Genomic DNA, 20,727 nt, shown 5'->3' on the forward strand with positions numbered 1-20,727 from the left:
TGTTTCTCCACTTGTGTTGCTTAGCAACAAGGTTGAGAAAATGGATGTACTTCACCACCACCCCCTAAAGTGCTCTGGCGCCCGTGCACACACACACACACACACACACACACACACACACACACACAATTTTAAAACACAGAAACTCAGGCCAACAGCAGTTGGCAAGTTCATTTTTTTAAAGGCACATCAAGCATTTGACTTTTTAAAAAACAACAACAAAACAAACTAAACTTCTATGTTTCATGAGAAATAATTAGTGTAAGAAGATGTCCATATCTTTATTAATCCTCATATTTTTCTTCCATTTTCCTAAATCACATTTCTATTTACAACCTTTTTTTGGTATGTTTGTAGATTGGCCTTTTACAGTTCTTTCCTAGTAGATGCTTCCTTCTCAAGCCATCATATATGGATAGCCAAAGCATTTTTCCCACAGATATGTCTAATCTCTTAGCACATATATTCCTTCAGTTTGTAATTTACAAACTTCTGACTGGTTACACAATGACCTGTTACCATCAGTGACCTTTTTAGTCCTATGTTTTAATATATCAGGCAGAAACATGTTATATTGTGTAAATTGAATGAAGCTACCCATTATGCTCCCACATCTCTGGCTTTTGTAGATTATTTGATCAGTCTGAGGATGCTAGGAGTGGGTGTTAAAAAGTAGAAATGAAGCCTACTCCAGACACACTCTCTGCTGAAGTCAACTGCTGGTTGCCAAGCTACCAATAGAGAAAGATCCAGTAAAGAATGGAAGAGGGGAGCAAATTGGGAGGGAAGAAGAATATGAGTGATAAAGGCTTAGGGGAAATGGCACTGAGAAAGAGGAAGAAGTTTTTGGATTCATCATCTTCTCCAAATGGAATATTTCAAAGCCACATTTATGAGGTTCACAATACATACAACTGCAGCAATTGAGCTGCTGAGTAGAAATTGTTAGAAAACTTCTGTGGGACCAGTGAGCTTCAGCTTCTGAGAATTTATTTTGTGAGGTAAGCATATTCCCTTTCTACCCAAAACAAAAAGGGAGGAAGAAAGAAAGGGAGAGAAAAAGTAGCCCAGATCTTTGTAAGTGACAACTCTGCCATTTATGAGACCTCAGTGACTGAGCCATTTCTTTTATTGGTTGTTTGAAGGAAAGAGGAATAAAAAAAAGTCACTTAATCAAGCAATAGTACCAGCAAAAATCAATTTGTTTATTTAAGATGTGGTTTTCAACAGCACAAAATTATTGGCCATTAACAGTCTTTAATAGGAAAGGGGTAATTAAGAAAAACAAAGGACCTCATTTAGGTTTTTGTTTTGTTTTTGTTTTTTTTAGTGAGGCAGTTGGGGTTAAGTGACTTGCCCAGGGTCACACAGCTAGTAAGTGTTAAGTGTTTGAGACAGGATTTGAACTCAGGTACTCCGACTCCAGGGCCCGTGCTCTATCCACTGCACCACCTAGCTGCCCTACAGCTAGTAAATGTTAAGTGTCTGAGGCTGGATTTGAACTCAGGTACTCCTGACTCCAGGGCCGGTGCTCTATCTACTGTACCACCTAGCTGCCCCCCTCATTTAGTTTTGTTCCACACTTAAGTACAAAGCACCAAAGGAAAACGAGTAAACAATTCTATACTGCCCTTCATCTTACAGGACCTGTATCGCCCCCTCTCTTCGGATGATTTGGATTCAGTAGGAGACTCAGTGTAAAAGAGAAAATGGAGCAGTGTATATGGTTTGTGATTTGGTGAAGGTTTAACATTTCCTAAGAGAAATTTTAACAGCAAGATGCACAAAAGAGTTTTGCATACATAATCTTGAAAATATAGGGCCAAAATAATAGATATTATTTATATGGGCATTTTATATTTGTGACCTTAATCTTTAAAGGGGAGATTTTTTTAGCTATCTCTCATTGGGAATTTAATTTGGAGGGTACAAAGGAGGTAACGTATGAACTCAGATTTTGGTATAAGGCCTGGTTTTCCACAAATTTCCTGAAGAGATCAAATATTGAGCAGAGGAACACATTTTAACAACTGAATTAGTAAGATATGCGCATATCTTCAGGAACAGAGTTGTTTTTGAATGTATATAATTAGATGTAGAGAGAAAACTTTTTTAGCATTGCCTATAAGTAAATGAAATGGTGCCCTCAAACTACTTTTTTCTATTTAAAACTGGTACTGTTGATTTGGTTGGATTTTGAAAAGTACCATTATTACAAAAGAAATAAGATTTCTGCTTAGAATTTTTTCCATCATTGAACAATAGACAAATGCATTTATTCTGTAGTTTAATACTTTTAAGGAAAAATGAATGGGAAAGACGTCATATCTCATGAAGGCTTTGATACTGGGTGTTCTTATTTCAGTTGATAAGTAAATTTAAGCAGAAAATTCTGCCTACACTGATGCACCATTGATATCCATTTTGCTGTATGGCAACATGAAAAACATGCACAGTGGCATTGTTGTATTGCAAATGTTATAATTCTTCCCTTCTTGACATATGTGTAATTTTTCAAATATGTAAAGTCTAAGAATACTTTTTTTTAAAAGCTCAGGCACAAAGAAAACATGTTCTGGACTGTTTCCAAGAAATCCATTTGAACCTCCCCCTAAATGGTACTTTATAAATCAGGCCTGCAATATCCAAATCCCCACTCTGATAATGTCTTTATCTTGCTTTTATTTGCAAATTAATATGCAAAACTCATTTTGTGTTACACCAAGTAGGTCTATGGTAATAACTCATTGTTTAACATTAACCTACTAACTCTGCTCCTCTAGTGCTTTATTTTGAAACTTAAAATCAACTTTGCTTAAAGTTAAATTATTTTTAAACCTGAATGTTAAATTTTAATTTTTATTGTATTTAAGCCATATCATCGTGATTACTTGCTTCTCTTAGTTCAGACACTAACCATTTAAGACTTGCAAAGCATGATTTTGATGTTCTGCAGACATGTCATATCTCAGTAGGTGCTAAATTAAATGTTTTCTGCCATTGGGAGGCTTACTGAAATGCTTTGAAAATTGATTTGAAGACTAAAATTTTAAATTTCAAATTTGATTCAAGATGGAGAATAGTTCAGTTGCCATGTCTGATTTTAAATGTTTCTGATTTAGATCCTTAATAAATTGTACAGCTAGCAAATTTTGCCATCTGGTTTATAGTTACATGTGTTACCACCACACTTTCCTACTAAGTAAAATATTCCACCCAAATAAAAAAAAAGTAAATGCCAGGCAACCAAGCCAGACTGAGCATTTGAACACTCCCGTACCCTGTGCCTCCCACCCCCACCGAATAATTAGTACCTCATTATCCTGTCGTTTGAGAAGAGTGCCTGATTTGGCAGCTATTTCAAGAAATGCAAACTGAACCATTCCATCTTGAAAGAAAAGTTCATAATACCTGTGCCAGGCTTCAGGTTTTGTAGCTCTTTCCAGTAGAAATTAACAGAGACCCCTGCTGAGATCAAAAGTCCTCTTTGTGTTAGTGGAAACAGTAAACATCTGTGAAGTTGTCTGTGTTGGTGTCTGCTCCAGTTATGTCTTGGTAAAATTAATTACTTCTTAGAGTATGATCCTGAGTAGATTTAATATACATTTAGCTGAACTATCAAAAATAGGTGGGAAAAAAAGGCAGTAAAAGAGTTAACTTAAATCAGGTGGGGACCAGTTTGTCCAGAATGAAAGTATTCCAGTTACTTTAACCTCCACCCTGTCAATCTTATGGACAACAACTACATAGAAAAGTCCATTAAATGTTGTTTATTCTGGATGGATGGTAGATATTGCCAATTGATCTGGATTCCATGGCTTTGTTTAGATACGGCCAAAAAAAAAAGAAAATTGGACTTCGTACTAATTGTTGATAGATACCTTAGCCAACTTTCCATTCAGGCAGCTCCAAGGGAAATGCAGTTCCACAGCATCTAATCTTTGAAACATATGACTTTTATTAAAGGACTGTTCAGGGGCCATATATATCATTTACTCTTGAAATGAATGTCCCTTAGAGGTTGAAACAACACACCATTTATAGACTTTGAGATATCCTTCGATGCAGAGCATAATTCCATTATACACAAGCAGAAATGAAATATTTCTTAGCAGCAAACCAGGTTTCAGTTCAGTGGTGGAACAGAATTGATATTATATGGACACTTGAGATTTGCTTGCATCTAGCAAAAATTTTTTATCTAAGTACCTTATCTTTTAACTATTTTTACTGAGTAGGAAAACTCTGTAGCATCTTTATGATGTTTGGTGTTTGGGTGTCTCTACCCTTTCAGAACTTACTTAGTATGTGCTATAAAGGGATTGCATTGCAGTTGAAAGTTTGGTACTTTGTAATTTGTAACTTGCTTGTCTTAGTCATTGTGGAAACAAACATTAGAAATATTTCTCTGCTTTTGGCATTTAAAAATTTAATTAATAGTTCAAGTATGAAGTACAGTGTGAATGCAGGGTTAGCAGTTCTGAAATCCATGCAGTCTTTCCTTTATGTCTTGCTTAATGAAATAGATTTAATAGTAAAAAGTAAAATGCTTGCCTCTCTAATGCCTTAGGTATTTAAAAACTTCCATGTACCCCCATCAATACCTAACAGACCTGTGTATATATACTGCTCGTCTTAAATTCAAAAACAAAAACAAAAAAAAACTAGGAAAATATATTTGGGGAACCAACACCAACTAATGGGATTATTTTGGGTTCTCTTACTGCAGATTCACATTGTACTATATTGCAATTGTTTAGCTTTTAAAAAACAAAACTAAACCTAATATCTATATTCCTTAAGGGATAATAATTTTTTAAAAAGCAGTAGTATGATCTTCATAAAAGGCAGAATTTTAAAAAATATTTTTAGTTAATCAAATTTGCTATATAAGCGATTATATCTATACAGGACTGTGGGTGCATGTAAATATGCAGGGCTTGTGTGTGTGCATCAATAATTGAGTATTTGTGTTATGTGTATATACGTAACATGATAAAATAGAGAATTTGTGAGACAGCCTTATAAATTACTGGCTCTTATGGATTGGTCTTTGATAACTTCTTCATGTTATAAATTGTAGCCCTATGGCTTATAAAAGTCAGTAGCTTGATGAAGTTGAAAATTAGTTTGCCACTTGCTCTGGCTAAACAGATCTTTACAACCCTGTTCACTGAAGAGCAGACAAAATTGAAGGATAAGTACCATGCCAGTACAATTTGATGATAGATTTATATTGTTCTGTCTTGGTGTTTACTTAATAAAATCAAAGTATCCCAAGACTCATATTTTTCTATGGTATATGTATAGCTGATAACATAGTAATTTTCACTAGAAATGTTCAGTGAAAATGAGATCTTTGTGTCATAGGTGGGAAAGTAGTTGACTGTTTAAGCATAAAGTCTTGCTGGGGAGAGGGGAAGCAGTATAACTAAATAGTAGAAGTAAGCCAAAATGCCTTTGATTTCTGATTGATTAAGAGCAGAGCCATGTAATCTGCAAGGCAGTACTGCATATGCTTTTGAATCATTGTATTCGTTGTTCTCGATATACTTGGGATGGTTATCTTAGTATACTTACTGTACATGTGTGTATACGTGGAGACATACATACACACATATGTTGAGTGAATGTACACATGCATTTGCCCTTGTGTGCATATTTGCATTCCTCCTGCTAGCACTTGTAATTCTGCATGCATATTAGTGAAACCAGTATATGTTTCAGATACCCCCATAGCAGGATAATGTGGAAATGAATGATATGTTATATTCAGTATACCAATTGTCTGATATAATTTGCCATACTGTTGATTGAAAATGAATGTAATTTTGTGCCTGTAACACGAATGGGGGAAAATGAAAAATTTGAAGCCCTGCCTATTCTGTTTCAGGGTGCATGGTATATGCTATTATTAAATTTGATTCTTTTAAAAAAAGATGATGGATAAATTCCAAGATAGCATAAGTGGTGCATGTAATACATGGGAATGTGTATTATATACAGCTATGGAAGTTTTTGAAATCTGCTATAGGAGGTGGTTCTATCAAGTGTGGAGGTTATAGGCACAGAGCTATGGTCGTTCATCTTGTATATTTTGTTTTCAATTTGCATTCACCTGTAAAAGAAGGACTAATTTTCTTTCTTACAATGTCTCTCTACTTTGCAACTCAATACAATATTGTAAATATTGGCTGAATTTTCCCAGAGAGTTTAACATCACAAATTTGTGCTTATGCTTTTTAGAGTTGCTTGGATGTGTACTCAAAAGATGGCATTTTTGTACTAATGTGTTTTGAAAAACAACTGCTTTTATTATAAAATTCCATTAATCCAACCCATCAGCAAAGTCTGTGAGAATTTCAGGGATGATGCTGATGAAATGTTTCATTTGAACTCACCCATGGACAAAATTCCCAGCGATTTGTGTGGCTGTTTCATTGCGGTCTATTGTATTCACATTTCCCATTGGACCATGTCATTATTCTTGCGATTTACTTTGTGATGCTTACCACTTTAGAATGACTTACATAATAAACAGGAAAAACAAAAAGCCATGTTGTTCGGTGAGTTTCTTTTGGAGAATTTGAAAAGACATTGGAAATCATCTTGAGGGTTTTACCTTTACTTGGGCTCATAGTATTCCTGTGACGGAACTAACTAGGCTGTCAGCAAGTGGTCTTCAGAGGACCTTGTAGATTTCTCCAGAGCGGTTACTCAGGAGCCTCTGAAATATGACCTGCTGACAGTAATACCAAGAGGAATGGGATCTCTGAAAAATTATGTTTCACAAGGTTCCTTTGGAGACAATATGTGTACCTGCCTAGATGTCCTTCCAGTGGAAGTTAGTAGCTGTGTTGGCCACGGGTTGACTTGTAGAACAAGTTTGTTGCGTGTAAGGATTAGCTATCTCCTGGTAAATTCCTTCTGAGTCATCTAATGGTCAGCAAAAAAAAAAAAAATATTGCAAGTTCTAAACACACTGAATTATAGATGTATTACTAAATAAATATTGCTCCTTATTTCATTTGATTTTCATTTTTATTTTAGACCAAATGGAACTGCATTTCACTTAGAGGAATGAGAAAAGAAATCCTGCTTATTTAATAATTTCACATTTAAAAATCATAGTTGAATATAATAACCTTTTCAAATCTATTTTTTTTTCAAATCTATTTTAATTATTCCAATGTATTTAATGATGGGAACAGCTAGGTGGCACAATGAATAGAGTTCTAGGCCTGGAGTCTGGAAGACTCATCTTCCTGAGTTCAAATCCAGCCTCAGACACTTACAGTAGGGTGACCCTGAGCAAGTCACTTAAATCTTTGGCCTTAGTTTTCTCATCTGTAAAATTAACTGGAGAATGAAATGGCAAACCACTCTGATATCTTTGCCAAGAAAATCCCAAATGGGGTCATTAAGAGTGCAACTGAAACAACAATTTAATAATGAAATTATAGTTTATTTTAGTTAGCAATATACTGTTGTTTTTATCATATTAAGCCATAATTCATTTAAATTATGTCCAAAGCAATGGTTGGATAAACTAGAAATTTAGTTAAACTGTTTTTGAAATCAATGTGATTATAAATATTCTTGCTGTTTTTCTTCATTGATTACCCTGGGAACACCCTATCAGTGGAACTGAAGAATTAGTGAGCCTCCATCACTGGAAGTATCAAAGCAAAGGCCAGCTGACCACATGTCAAAGGGTACTAGAGAAAGAATTATATAATTGAGTAGGAGGTTAGCCTACATGGTCTTTAAGGTTCCTTCCAGCTCTGACATTTTATGATTCAGTGGATAACAACTGTCTCTTAAGAAAACCAAAAGAAAAATTTCTCTTCTTAACTATAAATTTCACAACATTCCTGTCCAGAAAACAGTCAGCGTTTGCTTTAAGAGATGTATTTAGGTTTCAATATCTGTAACTCTCAAGATACAGATATGGGCTAAAATAAATACAGGCTGAAATGATTTTGCTTATTTTTTTAATAAACTTTGTGTTGATACAGAATCAGTCAGACTTTTACCCTGCTAATAACTATGTATTTGTTATACTATCTTTTTTTTTTTTGGTGGAGCAATGAGGATTAAGTGACTTGCCCAGGGTCACACTGCTAGTAAGTGTCAAATGTCTGAGGTCGGATTTGAACTTAGGTCCTCCTGAATCCAGGGCTGGTGCTTTATCCACTCCACCACTTAGCTACCCCAATAACTATGTATTTGAGCAGCTTTAGTTCCCTTAGCTTCTTCAGCATTATCACTGCTCTGTCATTCCCATGTTCTTCATTTTATTTTTGTATGGGTGTTTCTTAATTAAAAGATACCCTGACTTTTGGTAGGAACATATATTCCTGGTAAAATTCTGTATGTTCTGGTGTTCATATGTAGCTTTTACAACAGTGTATGACTTACTGTGCTTCCCCGCCCCCCGCCCAAACAAAACAAAACAACATTTAAATGCTTTCTGAACTATATATGTTAATGAGAAAGGTAGAATTTGAGCCTCAAACAATGCATTTTCTTTTGTGTCTTCTTTGTGGATGATGGTGACTTATCCATAAATATGTATTCCTTATGTTAACGTGGTCTCTACCTGCTTGGAAAGAGAACAACTGTATTATGTTTCTTCCTTCACATAGAGTTCATTGACTTTTAGGCTTTTAGCACTAAGCTCATAATTTCCTATGAGATAGTTTCTGTAGATATGAGCTGTTTTCTTCAGATTTTTTCATTCTCAGTAGATCCTGCCCAAAAAGCAAATTACCTTCATAAATTAAAACAAGGAAAAATCCTCTCCTAATGGAAAAGGATCTCTATTTCCCATTCTTGTTTTAATTTTTTAAAATAATTTCCTCTTACAAATTTGAACCAAACATTGATCTTTAATTTCATCATTCTTAAATATACAGTTGTCCTATGAACAAAATATTTTAAATATATTTTCCTTTTAGCAAAATATGGCTTAAAATAATTTGATCATATATACATATACTCCTTCACTTTTGTTGAGAGTATAAGTTCCCTGGAGGTTAAAGATGTCCTAGTAGGATTCAGGGCCTTAGTAGACAAACCATAATTAAAACATTCTCCAAACACTAGCTAGTTGTACATCTTTAAGCCTCCTGTTCCTTCTTTATGAAATCTGTGATTTGACAACTAGATAATTTCTAAGATCATAGCTAACATTCTATGATTCCCAGCCATACTATCCCACTCTCAAAAAAGAGATCTGACATCCTATGAAATGCTGTTCCATTTTCACTTAGGAATGATACAAGTTTTCATATGAAGTTTACTATAATAAGCTTTAACTAAGTTTCCCTAGATAAGTAGATGAGTATTGATTGATCCGCAAAAATTTATACAAATCCTGGTATATTTTCCAAAAGCTAACATCGTATTTTCCTAAGTCCCATTAGGTGTTTTTCATATTTTTTAAAGGTATCTACATGTGATTGTGTGCTATCTGAAGATTTGTGGTAGGATATATTTCAGTAGTGGTGAACTCCTTTAAAACTTTGTCATCTGCCCCCAATTAGCCAATTCTCCTGTCCCCAGAGAGGCAAAACATCATTCTCCCATTCACTGCAAGAATGGTGGAAGTTCCTTAGGACATTTCTACAGATGGAGTTCAAATTTCTCCTTCCATTCTTCATAGTAAGGTGGCATTCCTGTATGTTACTGGACCCTTTTCTTCAACCTTGGCTATGGAGCCAAGAAAAGGGATGTTGTCAGGGATGGGACTGGTTCATTCATAAGACTGATATTTAAGTCATTCACATATATGAAACATAACTCCCCCCAACATACACAAACATGTACCTCTGTGTGTACATGTGCACACATGCATGCGCACACACGCGCACACACACACACTCAGTTTTTTTTCTTTCAGAGTAGAAGACCAAAGTCCTTCTCCATTATGACAGGGAGATGACCATGGTTTGTCAAAGGCTTTGCCAGCAGAGTGAAAGCTTTGACAGGCCCTACCAAGATGGAGAGGCTTTGAAGAGAAGACAAATAATGAACTATGTTTTTGCAGATCAACCTAGCTAAGTTAAGAAGAATCTCATCTTCAGAGGTTTGGTTATCAAGTGATGACTTTCTTTTCAGCTGCACCAATTAAAAAAGCTACCATCTATGCTAAGGCATAGACCAGTTGTGATTCGTTTTGGTGGAGGGAGTACCCACACTGCTCCAAATCTTGCATCCTTCAAGTATTGAAATATGCTAGAAAAACAGAGACCCTTTTGTTATGGGCAACTCAAGGAGTCCACCTGCTCCAAGACAGCATAGTAAAGTGGACAGAGGGCTGACTTTGAGGGTCAGAGGACCTGAATTACTACCTGTGTAAATTAGGGCAAGTCATTTAACCTCTCTGAGACTTGGTTTCTTCTTCAAATGAGTTGAACTAGGTGATGTCTTACATACCTTCTGACTCTCAATCTTAGGTCTTAGGCAAAAAACTGCTCAGATTAACCAGAGTAAAATTTAATACTAGTGCAGAATCTAGAAGGGAGGGAAGACTTTCTCTTCACTTTACATCAACACCCCACTGTAGTACAACTGCAACACCAATCATGGCACAGGGGCCATGAAATCAGGACATACTACAAAGATCTTTTCTATATAGATACTTGATAACTGTACGGTATATACTATTCTATGACTGAGAATATGAATTGGTGTGGTGAATCAAAACTCTCTCTTAACAGAAAACTATTATTCCACAAAAAGAAAGCCACTAAAAATCTGCTGAGTATAAAATAACATTACCAATGATTCAGAAGGCCTTTGATGATGCCTCAACATCAAAATCATTAATGTCAATTATTGCACTACAGAGTTGTGGTCATGCTTGGTCAGTCGCATATTCTGGGTGACAGAAAATTTATGGTGCCAGTGAATCATAAGGCAGCATACTTAACATCACTTTTACTGCCTGCCAAACAGATATTTATTTACCAGTGATGCCAAATTCTAAGGATATATATATATATATACATATACATATATATGTATATGTATATACCTCTTACAAAGCTGCTCTGATGTTACTCTAACTCAAATACTAATATGTACATGTTTTTTTGAATTTCATATTTTAAATGTCCCAATTTCAATTTCTTAGAATTCTATGTTCCTTTGGTGAGTTGAGCCAATTCTTACACTTAAAGTATTTAAATTGGGTATTCTATTTAAAATCCCTAAACTATCTATATTTCCGTGTAGGTTGTATTACTTATTAGTTGTTCAGCATATTCCTTCATAATAGCAAGATACTGAGGATACACCAAACAAAATTTTTGAGAGACTAGAAAATGCTTGCCAATTGTCTTCCCATTGTAACATTGATTACATTAGAAGTAAGTTTCAACTTGCTTTCTGGACCTCCAAATTAATAACAGTCCAAAAAGAGCAATCAGTCTACTCAATATAGAGAGCACAAAGTAAGGTAAGAGTGATATAATGAATTATCCAGCTAAAGGGAGTACTTTGGCATCCTACCTTGATTAAATGAATTGTACCATGTCAATATCTTCACTTCCTGCTGTGTGGACCCCCAGTTGAGTGGCAGTGACAGAATTTGCCCATCTGTCTCTGTTTTTAAATTCTTGATTATTGACTGTATGGTTTATTTAAGGAATCTGGGTAAAATGTGGCTAGAATGATTGTGTCAGCATTTCCATTTACTTTGTGAAGAAGTGTGATATGTTAGCCATCTGTTATGTGAACCTGAACTAAATAGCTACACTGAAGCAATCTTTCTTAAGCAAATGCTTTTTTGAAGGTGTGTCATAAAAGACATCCAGGTGCTAGCAACCTGTACAAATGGTTGGTATTAAATCTTCTAGGAAGTGATGACATTTCAAATGTCACAACATCTCTTAAAGCAGCTAATTGCATTAAATTCCACAGGTTGAAAACATCTTGATCTCATAAGATCTTCCCCCGTCATAATTTTAATGGTGTGTTCAACTGTGCTGCATTGTATTGCATGACTACTTCAGATCCAGCAAGGTAGTTGAGGTAAAGACAAAGCCATGCCAAGCATACACATTCTGTGATGGTTTATCTTTAATCCTAAGTCCCAGATAATTAAAGTACAATTGAAATTCTAAATATTCACATGAATATTTCTAAATATAGATATAAAATTTTAATCTTCCTAATGACTATGCCTATTACAAAAGTCCTACAACTAATACCTCTGTATGGCCTTTAAGAGATCCTGGTTCCTCAACAGTTATGTCAAGAATTCTTAATGAGGGGGCCAGCTAGGTGGCGCAGTGGATAGAGTACCGGCCCTGGAGTCAGGAGGACCTGAATTCAAATGTGACCTCAGACACTTTACACTTACTAGCTGTGTGTGACCTTGGGCAAGTCACTTAACCCTCATTTCCCTGCCAAAAAAAACCCCCAAAACCTTAATAACTCAGAAGGGCCTCAATTATGGACCTGCCTATGGGCTGTGGCCTAGAGATCAGCCTAGCTAAGTTCAGAGAAGCTCACTACAAAAACGTTTGGCTACCTCAATGAATTTTGGCCCTGCCAGCTCAGCCCCATGGACAGTTTGTGATCTGCTTCAGGGGATGGGGTATCACCACTGATGAAATCATGGATCTTTTTAAGTACTGATGTAAAGACCATATATGGATTAACAGGAAATCTGGGTTCAAGTTCTAGGTGTGCCAATCACTAGTTGTATCACCTTGGGTAACTTACTAAATAATCTTCCAGGCTGAAATTTACTCATATGTTAAATAGTGAGTAAAATAGAAAATATTATCTGAGTTCCTTCTAGCTGTAAAACTCTGGTACTAATAAATTTTTGTGCTTATTTCCAAAGAAATAACCTATTTATTGACTATAATTGATGCTAATTATTATTGTTATTCATATCCCGAAATTCTTTTGAATAATATTCTAGCCCTATAAAAACTCAAATATTTTAAAAATAAATAGTCTTGAAAGAGAAGATGATACCCAGTAATGTGGTGCCCTATAAAAAAAGAGTTTAAAAGAAACTTAGTATACTGGTTTTTGGAGAAAAATAAAAGAAAACAGGGATAATATTAGCTGATGTTTATATAGTCCTTTGTTTACAAAGTACTTTATATGTATTACCTCAGCAACCCTATGAAATAAATATTATTATTATTACAGATAAGGAAACTGAGGCTGATGTGTGAAATGACTTTCTTAGGGCAGTACAGTTAGTAAATGTGTAAGACACAATTTGAATTCAGATCTTTCTGTTTCCAAATCCAATGCTCTCTCCCCTGTGTTATCTAAATGTCCCAGAATTTTAGGTGTCAGAGGACACTATGCAACGCATTAATTGTCCTTTAAAAACCATCATTCTCCTCTTATACTTCTCCAGACTGACATTTGCAATGACTTGGAATTAAGTTTTTATGAGTAGTTATCTAGAGTTAAAATCACCTAATTCCACATTTAATCGAACATGTATGAATTCTATTATTTCACCTGGATTCATAAAACCTGGGGATTTGGTTATTAAGATGCAGAAAATGTATTGAGACCTATGAAAATCTATGGTGCACTTAATAGATGTATAATAGTAATTTTGGAAATGGAATAGCCATTAATTAATGCACAAACTTTTTTTCCCTCTGTGTTGTTAGAAAAACATACCTTTGGAATTTATTAGTGCCTGACTTGGAGAAATCTTTGCTGAGAAAGTATTATAGATGTGTTGACACAGGTGCTCATTTTTCAAAATTTGGTTTTTTTATTCTAAAATTAAAAACATTGCATAACAAGACTCCGACTGTCACCTCATACCACAATGTATCAGCTTTGCCAAACACCATTTGCGATGCAGCTAGAGAAAACTCAAGGACCCGAAAGCACAAAAGACAATGTCCAAATTTTAGCTGTGTGGTTGGTGCTTTTCTGCTTGGAACGCTTTTCTGGCTATGCTGAAAAGGATGCCACAAGGAACAAGAACTCTGTGTTCTGGAAAACAGATCCCCAAAAGTGGTAATGTTCTTGTCTATTTTCTCCATACACAGGTGAAATAATTATGCCTCCTTTCTATTGGATTCCAAATTTCAATGAAAAAAGTTTTAACAAAATGAGTATCTATAAGAAAGACTATAGCCAAATGTAAATTTCTCCCAATCCCCCAGTGTGTTTAACAGTCAATAGTTCAAATGAGGAACCTCTTGCTTTGAGACCACAGGCTTTGCATCCTCAGTCATCTTGGGACTGTGTGCTATTGGCCAGAAAGGGAAATGAATGAGAGATTAGCACAAACCCATCCACAGCAATGGAAAAAAACAACTCACCAAGCTCCTTGCTGATGGTGGATTACTTCATATATAGAGGAAAACACATACCCTAAACTATTTGGAATTCAATGCTGTAACAATTGACCATGAAACCTGCAAGAATACCCGACACAGATGAGAATGCCTTGTTAGTGTCAATTTAGGTTTTGTCTACAGAGTGTTGTCACCTATAGTGAACTGATGTACATCTTATTTGTACTCAAATATTGTAGTATTTGTTAGTTGAGAAACCCCTGATCCAATTCAGCTAGCAGTTCCTTAATTCCTCCAGTATTTCATAAAATATAAAACCTTTGAAGAATCCTGCTTGGCTCATGAGTAGGGCATTCTTAGGCATAAAACAACTAAGGACAAGTAGCATTCCTCTTCATCCTTCCCTTCCCAATTCCTCCTTTCAGTTTGGTACAAAATGGGATGAGAGGAGAATAGGAGAAAAGAGAGGTCAGTTGTGCTTTCTCCCTGGCTGCCCCCTTGTCACTTCAGTGACAGATTCTTTCTCTCTTCATTCTGCTCTGCAGTCAGTCAGCACTATGAGCCAATTCCTCCCACTCACCACCTCCTGTTCCCATCAGTACAACTAAGTGGCTACATGGAGAAACCCAAGGGAAACAGAAGGAAGATCATTTAGGGCAAGCTGTGTACACTATTTAGAAATAGCATAAAGAAAATGTGCAAATTGTTTTCTCAAAGGACATATTCCAAAATGGAAACTGTCCATCATGAAAATACTGCCCAATAGTCCCTTCCACTATAAAGTGTTTAGTATTGGTCTTATAGGCTCTCTAGTCTAACAAGTTTTTACCATGTTTGTTTTCATAGAGACTGTTTCTAGGTCAAAACATAGCAAAGGTACTTGAAGGGACTCATCAGACCTAGGTCTTTGATGATAATACACTCTGATTTTCTTTGGGGCTTTTCACAAACTATGAAACTTGCTCCTTACTTGGGTCTTTGTGAGGTAAAAAAAATAATAATCTCACCCTTAACTTTTTCACAAGAATGTAAGGGGAGATACCTCACAAAAATATTACTTCAAGAATCAGAACTCCATGGTGGGGGAGATGTTTTGAACTTCTTCACTTAAAAAACTGCCATATTTGCACCAAGTAGTGTGGGTAATAACCAGTGCTTGGAAGAATTCCAATTCATGAAAGAATGCAATATGGAGGCATGAAATTGGAGGATTGAATTGTGTAAACACAAGTAAGCTTTTGATGAGGGGAGGAAGAGTGATAGGACATCCAGATTCTACAATAATTAGTGTAATATCTGACAAAACCTTTTGGAATTCCAACATGGTGGGAAGAAAGAGATTACACTTGATGAGCCAGCTAGTAATTCCCTTTTCAGCACGCTAATACTAAGTAACCCTACCTGGGGGACTGTAACCCTCTCCAAAGATTTCTGCCCAGTCGTGGCCCTTGGAGACCCAGGTCCACCTTCATCAATTGTTGTGCTTTATCCTCTTTTTCTGTTTACTTGCAGAGCTCTCAGCATGGCGGCTCCTCTACCTCACTAGCGTCCACCAAAGTGTGCAGCTCCATGGATGAAAATGACGGACCTGGAGAAGGTGAAGCGTGTGGTGTTTTTTTTGTTGTTGTTTTTTTCTTTTTTTTTTTTTTTTTAAAACTGAACTGGGTTTTTTTGTTTTTGTTTTTTTAGTGAGGCAATTGGGGTTAAGCAACTTGCCCAGGGTCACACAACTAGTATGTCTTAAGTGTCTGAGGCCGGATTTGAACTCAGGTCCTCCTGACTCCAGGGCCGGTGCTCTATCCACTGCACCACCTAGCTTCCCCAAAGCATGTGTTTTAACTTAATGCCAGGGCAAAAGGTTCAAACTTTATAAAGGACAGATTATATTCACTTTACGTCAGGAGAGTATTATTCCTCCCACTCGCCAGAGAATTATAAAACTAGAGTAAAACTATCTCGAACAAGGGTAGGATAATTGATACTTCTCTTAGGAAGTAAAAAAAAAGAATCCGCAGTTCTATTTGTACCCTTAAACTTTCCAAATCCATATTCACTTTGAATATGTTTAAGGTTTTAATCATTAGAATACTTTAGGAAGAATACACTGATTTTTGCCAAGCCTTATGCATTAGGCTAGATTTACCCCCAAAGGAAAAGGCAAATTAAAGGATAATTAATAGTTTCACAAAATATTGTTTGTTCTGCTGTAGAATTTCTTCATGGTATAGTGTAAAGACCTAAGATTCAGATGAAAGTTATAGCCTCAACTCACAGCCCACTGAATGAACAGAGACTGTCTATATAAAACATAGATGAGGATAAAATAAAAGTGGCATAAAATTCATTACACTTGGATGATCATAATATCATTACTATAAGATTATCATAATGATTCAAGGCATGTGTAACACATAGAGGTCACATTGACCCAGGGCAATTCATATAACCTCAATGGCCCCCCACAGTTCTATTGACCTATGAGTGTCCCTTGTAAGACTTTAAGAGGCAGAGCAGGTGATGATCTGCATTGGGAAAGTGAGTTTTCTCATTCCTGTAGGAGGTCCTTGCACTGATGAAATTGTAGGTCTGGTCCAAAATGTTCCCACCTTAATATGATCCTGATGATGATATTGCTGTTGAGTGACAAGTCTCCTGGGTTTCTTTACAATTATTCAATTTACCAAAAGTAATCAATTTGTACTTTTCAGTATCATACATAGTAAACGTGAATCTTAGCGGCCAAGATTTACATAAAAGACCTAAGCATATACTTTTTTTTTAATTTTTTTTTATTTTTAATGTATAAGGTATTTTTTTTTCCCGTTACATGTAAAGATAGTTCTCAACTTTTGTTTATACAAGCTTTACAATTTCAGATTTTTCTCCCTCCCTCCCCCCTCCCCTAGACAGCAGGTAATCTGATATAGGTTATGTCTATATATCTCTATACATATACATATAGATATAGATATATACACACACATATATATACACATAATAACATTAATCCTATTTCTGCATTAATCCTGTTACAAGAGAAAAAAATCAGAGCAGTGATGCAAAACCTCAAAATAGAAAAAAAAAACAATAGCACCCAAAACAAAAGAAATAATATGGTTCAATCAGCATCTATACTCCACAGTTCTTTCTTTCTTTTTTTTTCTTGGATTTGGAGATCCTCTTCTATCATGAGTTCCCTGGAACTCTTCTGTACCATTGCATTGGTGAGAAGAATATAGTCCATCACAGTAGGTCAACACTCAATGTTGATGATACTGTGTACAATGTTCTTCTGGTTCTGCTAAGCATATACTTTAAAGAGCATGCTAAACACAGAGACCTCAAAGGAATCCTATGGGGTCAATGTCCCAGAAAACAACATCTCAAATGACCTTTGCCCCCCCCCCCAAGCTCCAGGTCCAGAATATCAACCTCACACTTTTCAGTGTCTGCCATGGCCTATAGAGGGAAACTTAGAGAGGAAATCCTAGCATGAGAGGTAAATTCAGGGGCAGCCTATCTTAAACCTTGAGACTGCTTAACAACAACAGACTTGTAATCTGTAGAATCCTGGGACAAACACAACAATCCTGCTCCTATCCATCCTCAAGTAGATAGGAATTCTCTGATCAGTTCTAAAACAAATCCAGGGTCCTTTAGGTTTGTCACCTTTGAGCAGCTTCAGGTGCAGAATTGTAACATTTGTAGGACTTGGGGGGCAAGGAATCAAGGAGCACCAGTCTCCCGACTTAGTATAGAGACCATTGAGAGACTATCTTATCATTTGTAGGTCAGTACCTTCTGCACTGAGTTACTGAAGTTACAAGAAAGGAGAAGCACCACATCTTCTGTATTTCCTTCCCAAAGCTTTCAGGATTTTCATGGACCCCAGAGTTGTGATTACAGAGGCCATTCCCAGAGGCTTTTTAGGAGGGGCGCAAAGTTGGAATAGGGAAGTCTTGAGAAGACATGTGATGTTTATGAGTTTCCTATTTCCAGATTCCTCCACCAGCAACAAAACAAAACTCGACACCAAATGTCGCTAGTTGTGGAGGGGAGTAGAGAAGGGAGGGAGGCCACTGAGCCTTTTGCTGCCTCTGTCATTACCCTGAGAAGTCATTTATAGCCTCAGTAAAATGATCAAAGCACAAAAGAAGAACACATTTAGGCCCCAACCAACAAATCCATCACATTTTGTATGGAATTTGTGGGCAAATCAAAGCTCTGGATTCCATGGACAGTCTAAAAGGGTTGCAAAGCTAGAAGCTGAGATTGATGACTTTCAAGAGTGTGAATTCAAGAGCCATACCTTTAAAAGGATTTTTACATCCAAAGGATGTTAAAGGTTATACAGTGCTTTTATATGGTCCAAACATGGTTTGCTTGAGTTTATGGCCTTTAATGTTAAAAATATTATTAAGCATTTGTAAACTATTACTCCATATGCCCTTTCAAGCCAAAAAGAAAATGGTGCATTAATAGGCACTAAAGTATTGAAAACTACAGAGCTCTTCTGTTTTTCAAGCATAATAGATACTGCTATTTTACCTGAACATCTGCTTTGCAGGTTGACAGTAAAGGTAATGTTATTTGGACCATTTCCTTAAAATCTGCTTATTGGTATGAGGTGGGAGTGAGAGAAAGGATGAGTACATTTTAGGGTCTGTCACAATTTCAAAATGTAAGTAAATGCTAGAATGGTGGCCATCTCTTTTGTGTATTCAGTGACAAGAAAGGCCCAAATCCAATGAAAAGTTCCACTTTTTCTTCATGATGTCTCTTAGTAAAGTCAATTCCTACACACAGTGGCTGCTTACGAACACTGGTAACTAGCACATAGGGGAAAACGGAATTGCCTACTATTTCGGAGTGCATTTTATAATAATGTAGGAAAAGACTGCAACCCATACGTTTCCTTTTATTTTAACATTTGTCTTAGTAAAACCTGTTGAGTATATAACATGTCAGCAGTTAGTGCTTCCCCATGCAGATCTGTAAGATGTTGGTTCTGAATAGGGTCCCAGTCTCTCTGATGCTCGTCCTAACTGCCTGTTCTGGGCCACATCTGGGTTTTCTTTCCTACCAATAAAAATGTACTAATGATTCTTCAGAAGTGTTGGACGAAGGCTTCCAGGTTCCAGCCACAATAGCGGAAAGATATAAAGTCGGGAGGACAATAGGCGATGAAATTTCGCTGTGGTGAAGGAGTGTATAGAAAGGTGAGGAGGATTATTTGCTTCTAACTGCAGAAAAAAAAGTTTTTGGGGGTTGTGTTTCCAAGACTATAGATTGATTTGCAGACTGTGGCACATATGGAAAAAGTCAATGTCTCCATGCCAGATGTTTAGAAAAAAGAGGGAAAAAACCTGCGTAATAACAGCTTTGAAAATCATAGATGACTAGAGACAATTTAGAAATTCAATGCTTTAATTTTCTTCTGAAATCTGCAAAACTGCTGGACATCTCAGTTAAGAATTTTTTTGTTGTGTTTAGAGAGACATTGGACTTCTAAAAAAAATGCATCATGACGTTCCTATACATATTTTCACCCCTAATATGCAGTGACTTGTGTTGAGAATTGTCCTTGAAAAACTTGAAAGCTGGGTGTGGTAGTATACATCCTTGTTGTTGGAGGATGCTGATATTGGTGCAGGTGGATTCCTAGAGTTTAGGGGTTCTGAGCCTAAGAAAAAGGATTAAAGCTAATTGGGTGTCCATACTAATCTAGCACTAAAGTGAATGAACCCCCAGGAAGAGAGGGCCTGCAGCAGCCAAGCAAGGGCCCGAGCCAGCCCCGTCGTGGAAAAATGGCTTAGGCTGAATCTTTTGTGATGATTAATAATTGGCATTGGACCATGAAAGGGTGCTTCCCTCCCAGCCCAGGTGATATAGGGAGATTGCCCAAAATCCCAAAAGAAAGTTAGGCTCAAAAAAGTAAAAGATTTAAAACATTTCATTCATTATTCCTGGTTCATTCCATTAGAAATAGAAATGTATTTGACTATATTAATGAAAAAAATAAACTATGTACCAGCTAAAGGAAGGATTAGGGCTTAATGTATAAGGATACAGTATGGTAGAGTGGAAAAATCATTAAACATAGGAGGAGTCAGGAGACCTAAATAGGAGTTTCAGGTTCTGCCATTTACAAGCTGTTGACCTTGGGCAAGTCACTTAACCTGAGTCTGAGCCTTGGGTTCCTCACCTGTGAGAAGGGGGAATGGTATTTCTTTCACAAGGCTCTTATAAAGAGTGAAGGAGATACAGAATATAAAGCACTTTGTAAAACCTATAGGATTACACAGAGGTCACTGGCATCATACTGATATCATCTTCCCTGACTCAGTGTCCCATGTTCCTTCCCTAATGCCCAATTGCTACCAGAATGTCACAGCCACAGTATGAAAGAATCAAGAAGGAAGGAAGG

At 36.4% G+C, this 20,727-nt stretch overlaps 1 protein-coding gene across 1 annotated transcript in view; it reads left to right on the top strand.

Moving 5' to 3' along the window:
• DCLK1 (doublecortin like kinase 1) overlaps window positions 1-20,727 on the top strand; it is a 422,465-nt gene that overhangs the window by 329,836 nt on the left and 71,902 nt on the right. Inside the window, 3 exon segments of the mRNA XM_043996841.1 lie at window positions 15,813-15,897; window positions 19,412-19,483; window positions 19,486-19,519. Of these exon segments, the coding sequence (XP_043852776.1) occupies window positions 15,813-15,897; window positions 19,412-19,483; window positions 19,486-19,519 (191 nt within the window).

Source organism: Dromiciops gliroides, chromosome 3, assembly GCF_019393635.1.
Source record: "Dromiciops gliroides isolate mDroGli1 chromosome 3, mDroGli1.pri, whole genome shotgun sequence".
NCBI classification, from domain to species: Eukaryota; Metazoa; Chordata; class Mammalia; order Microbiotheria; family Microbiotheriidae; genus Dromiciops; species Dromiciops gliroides.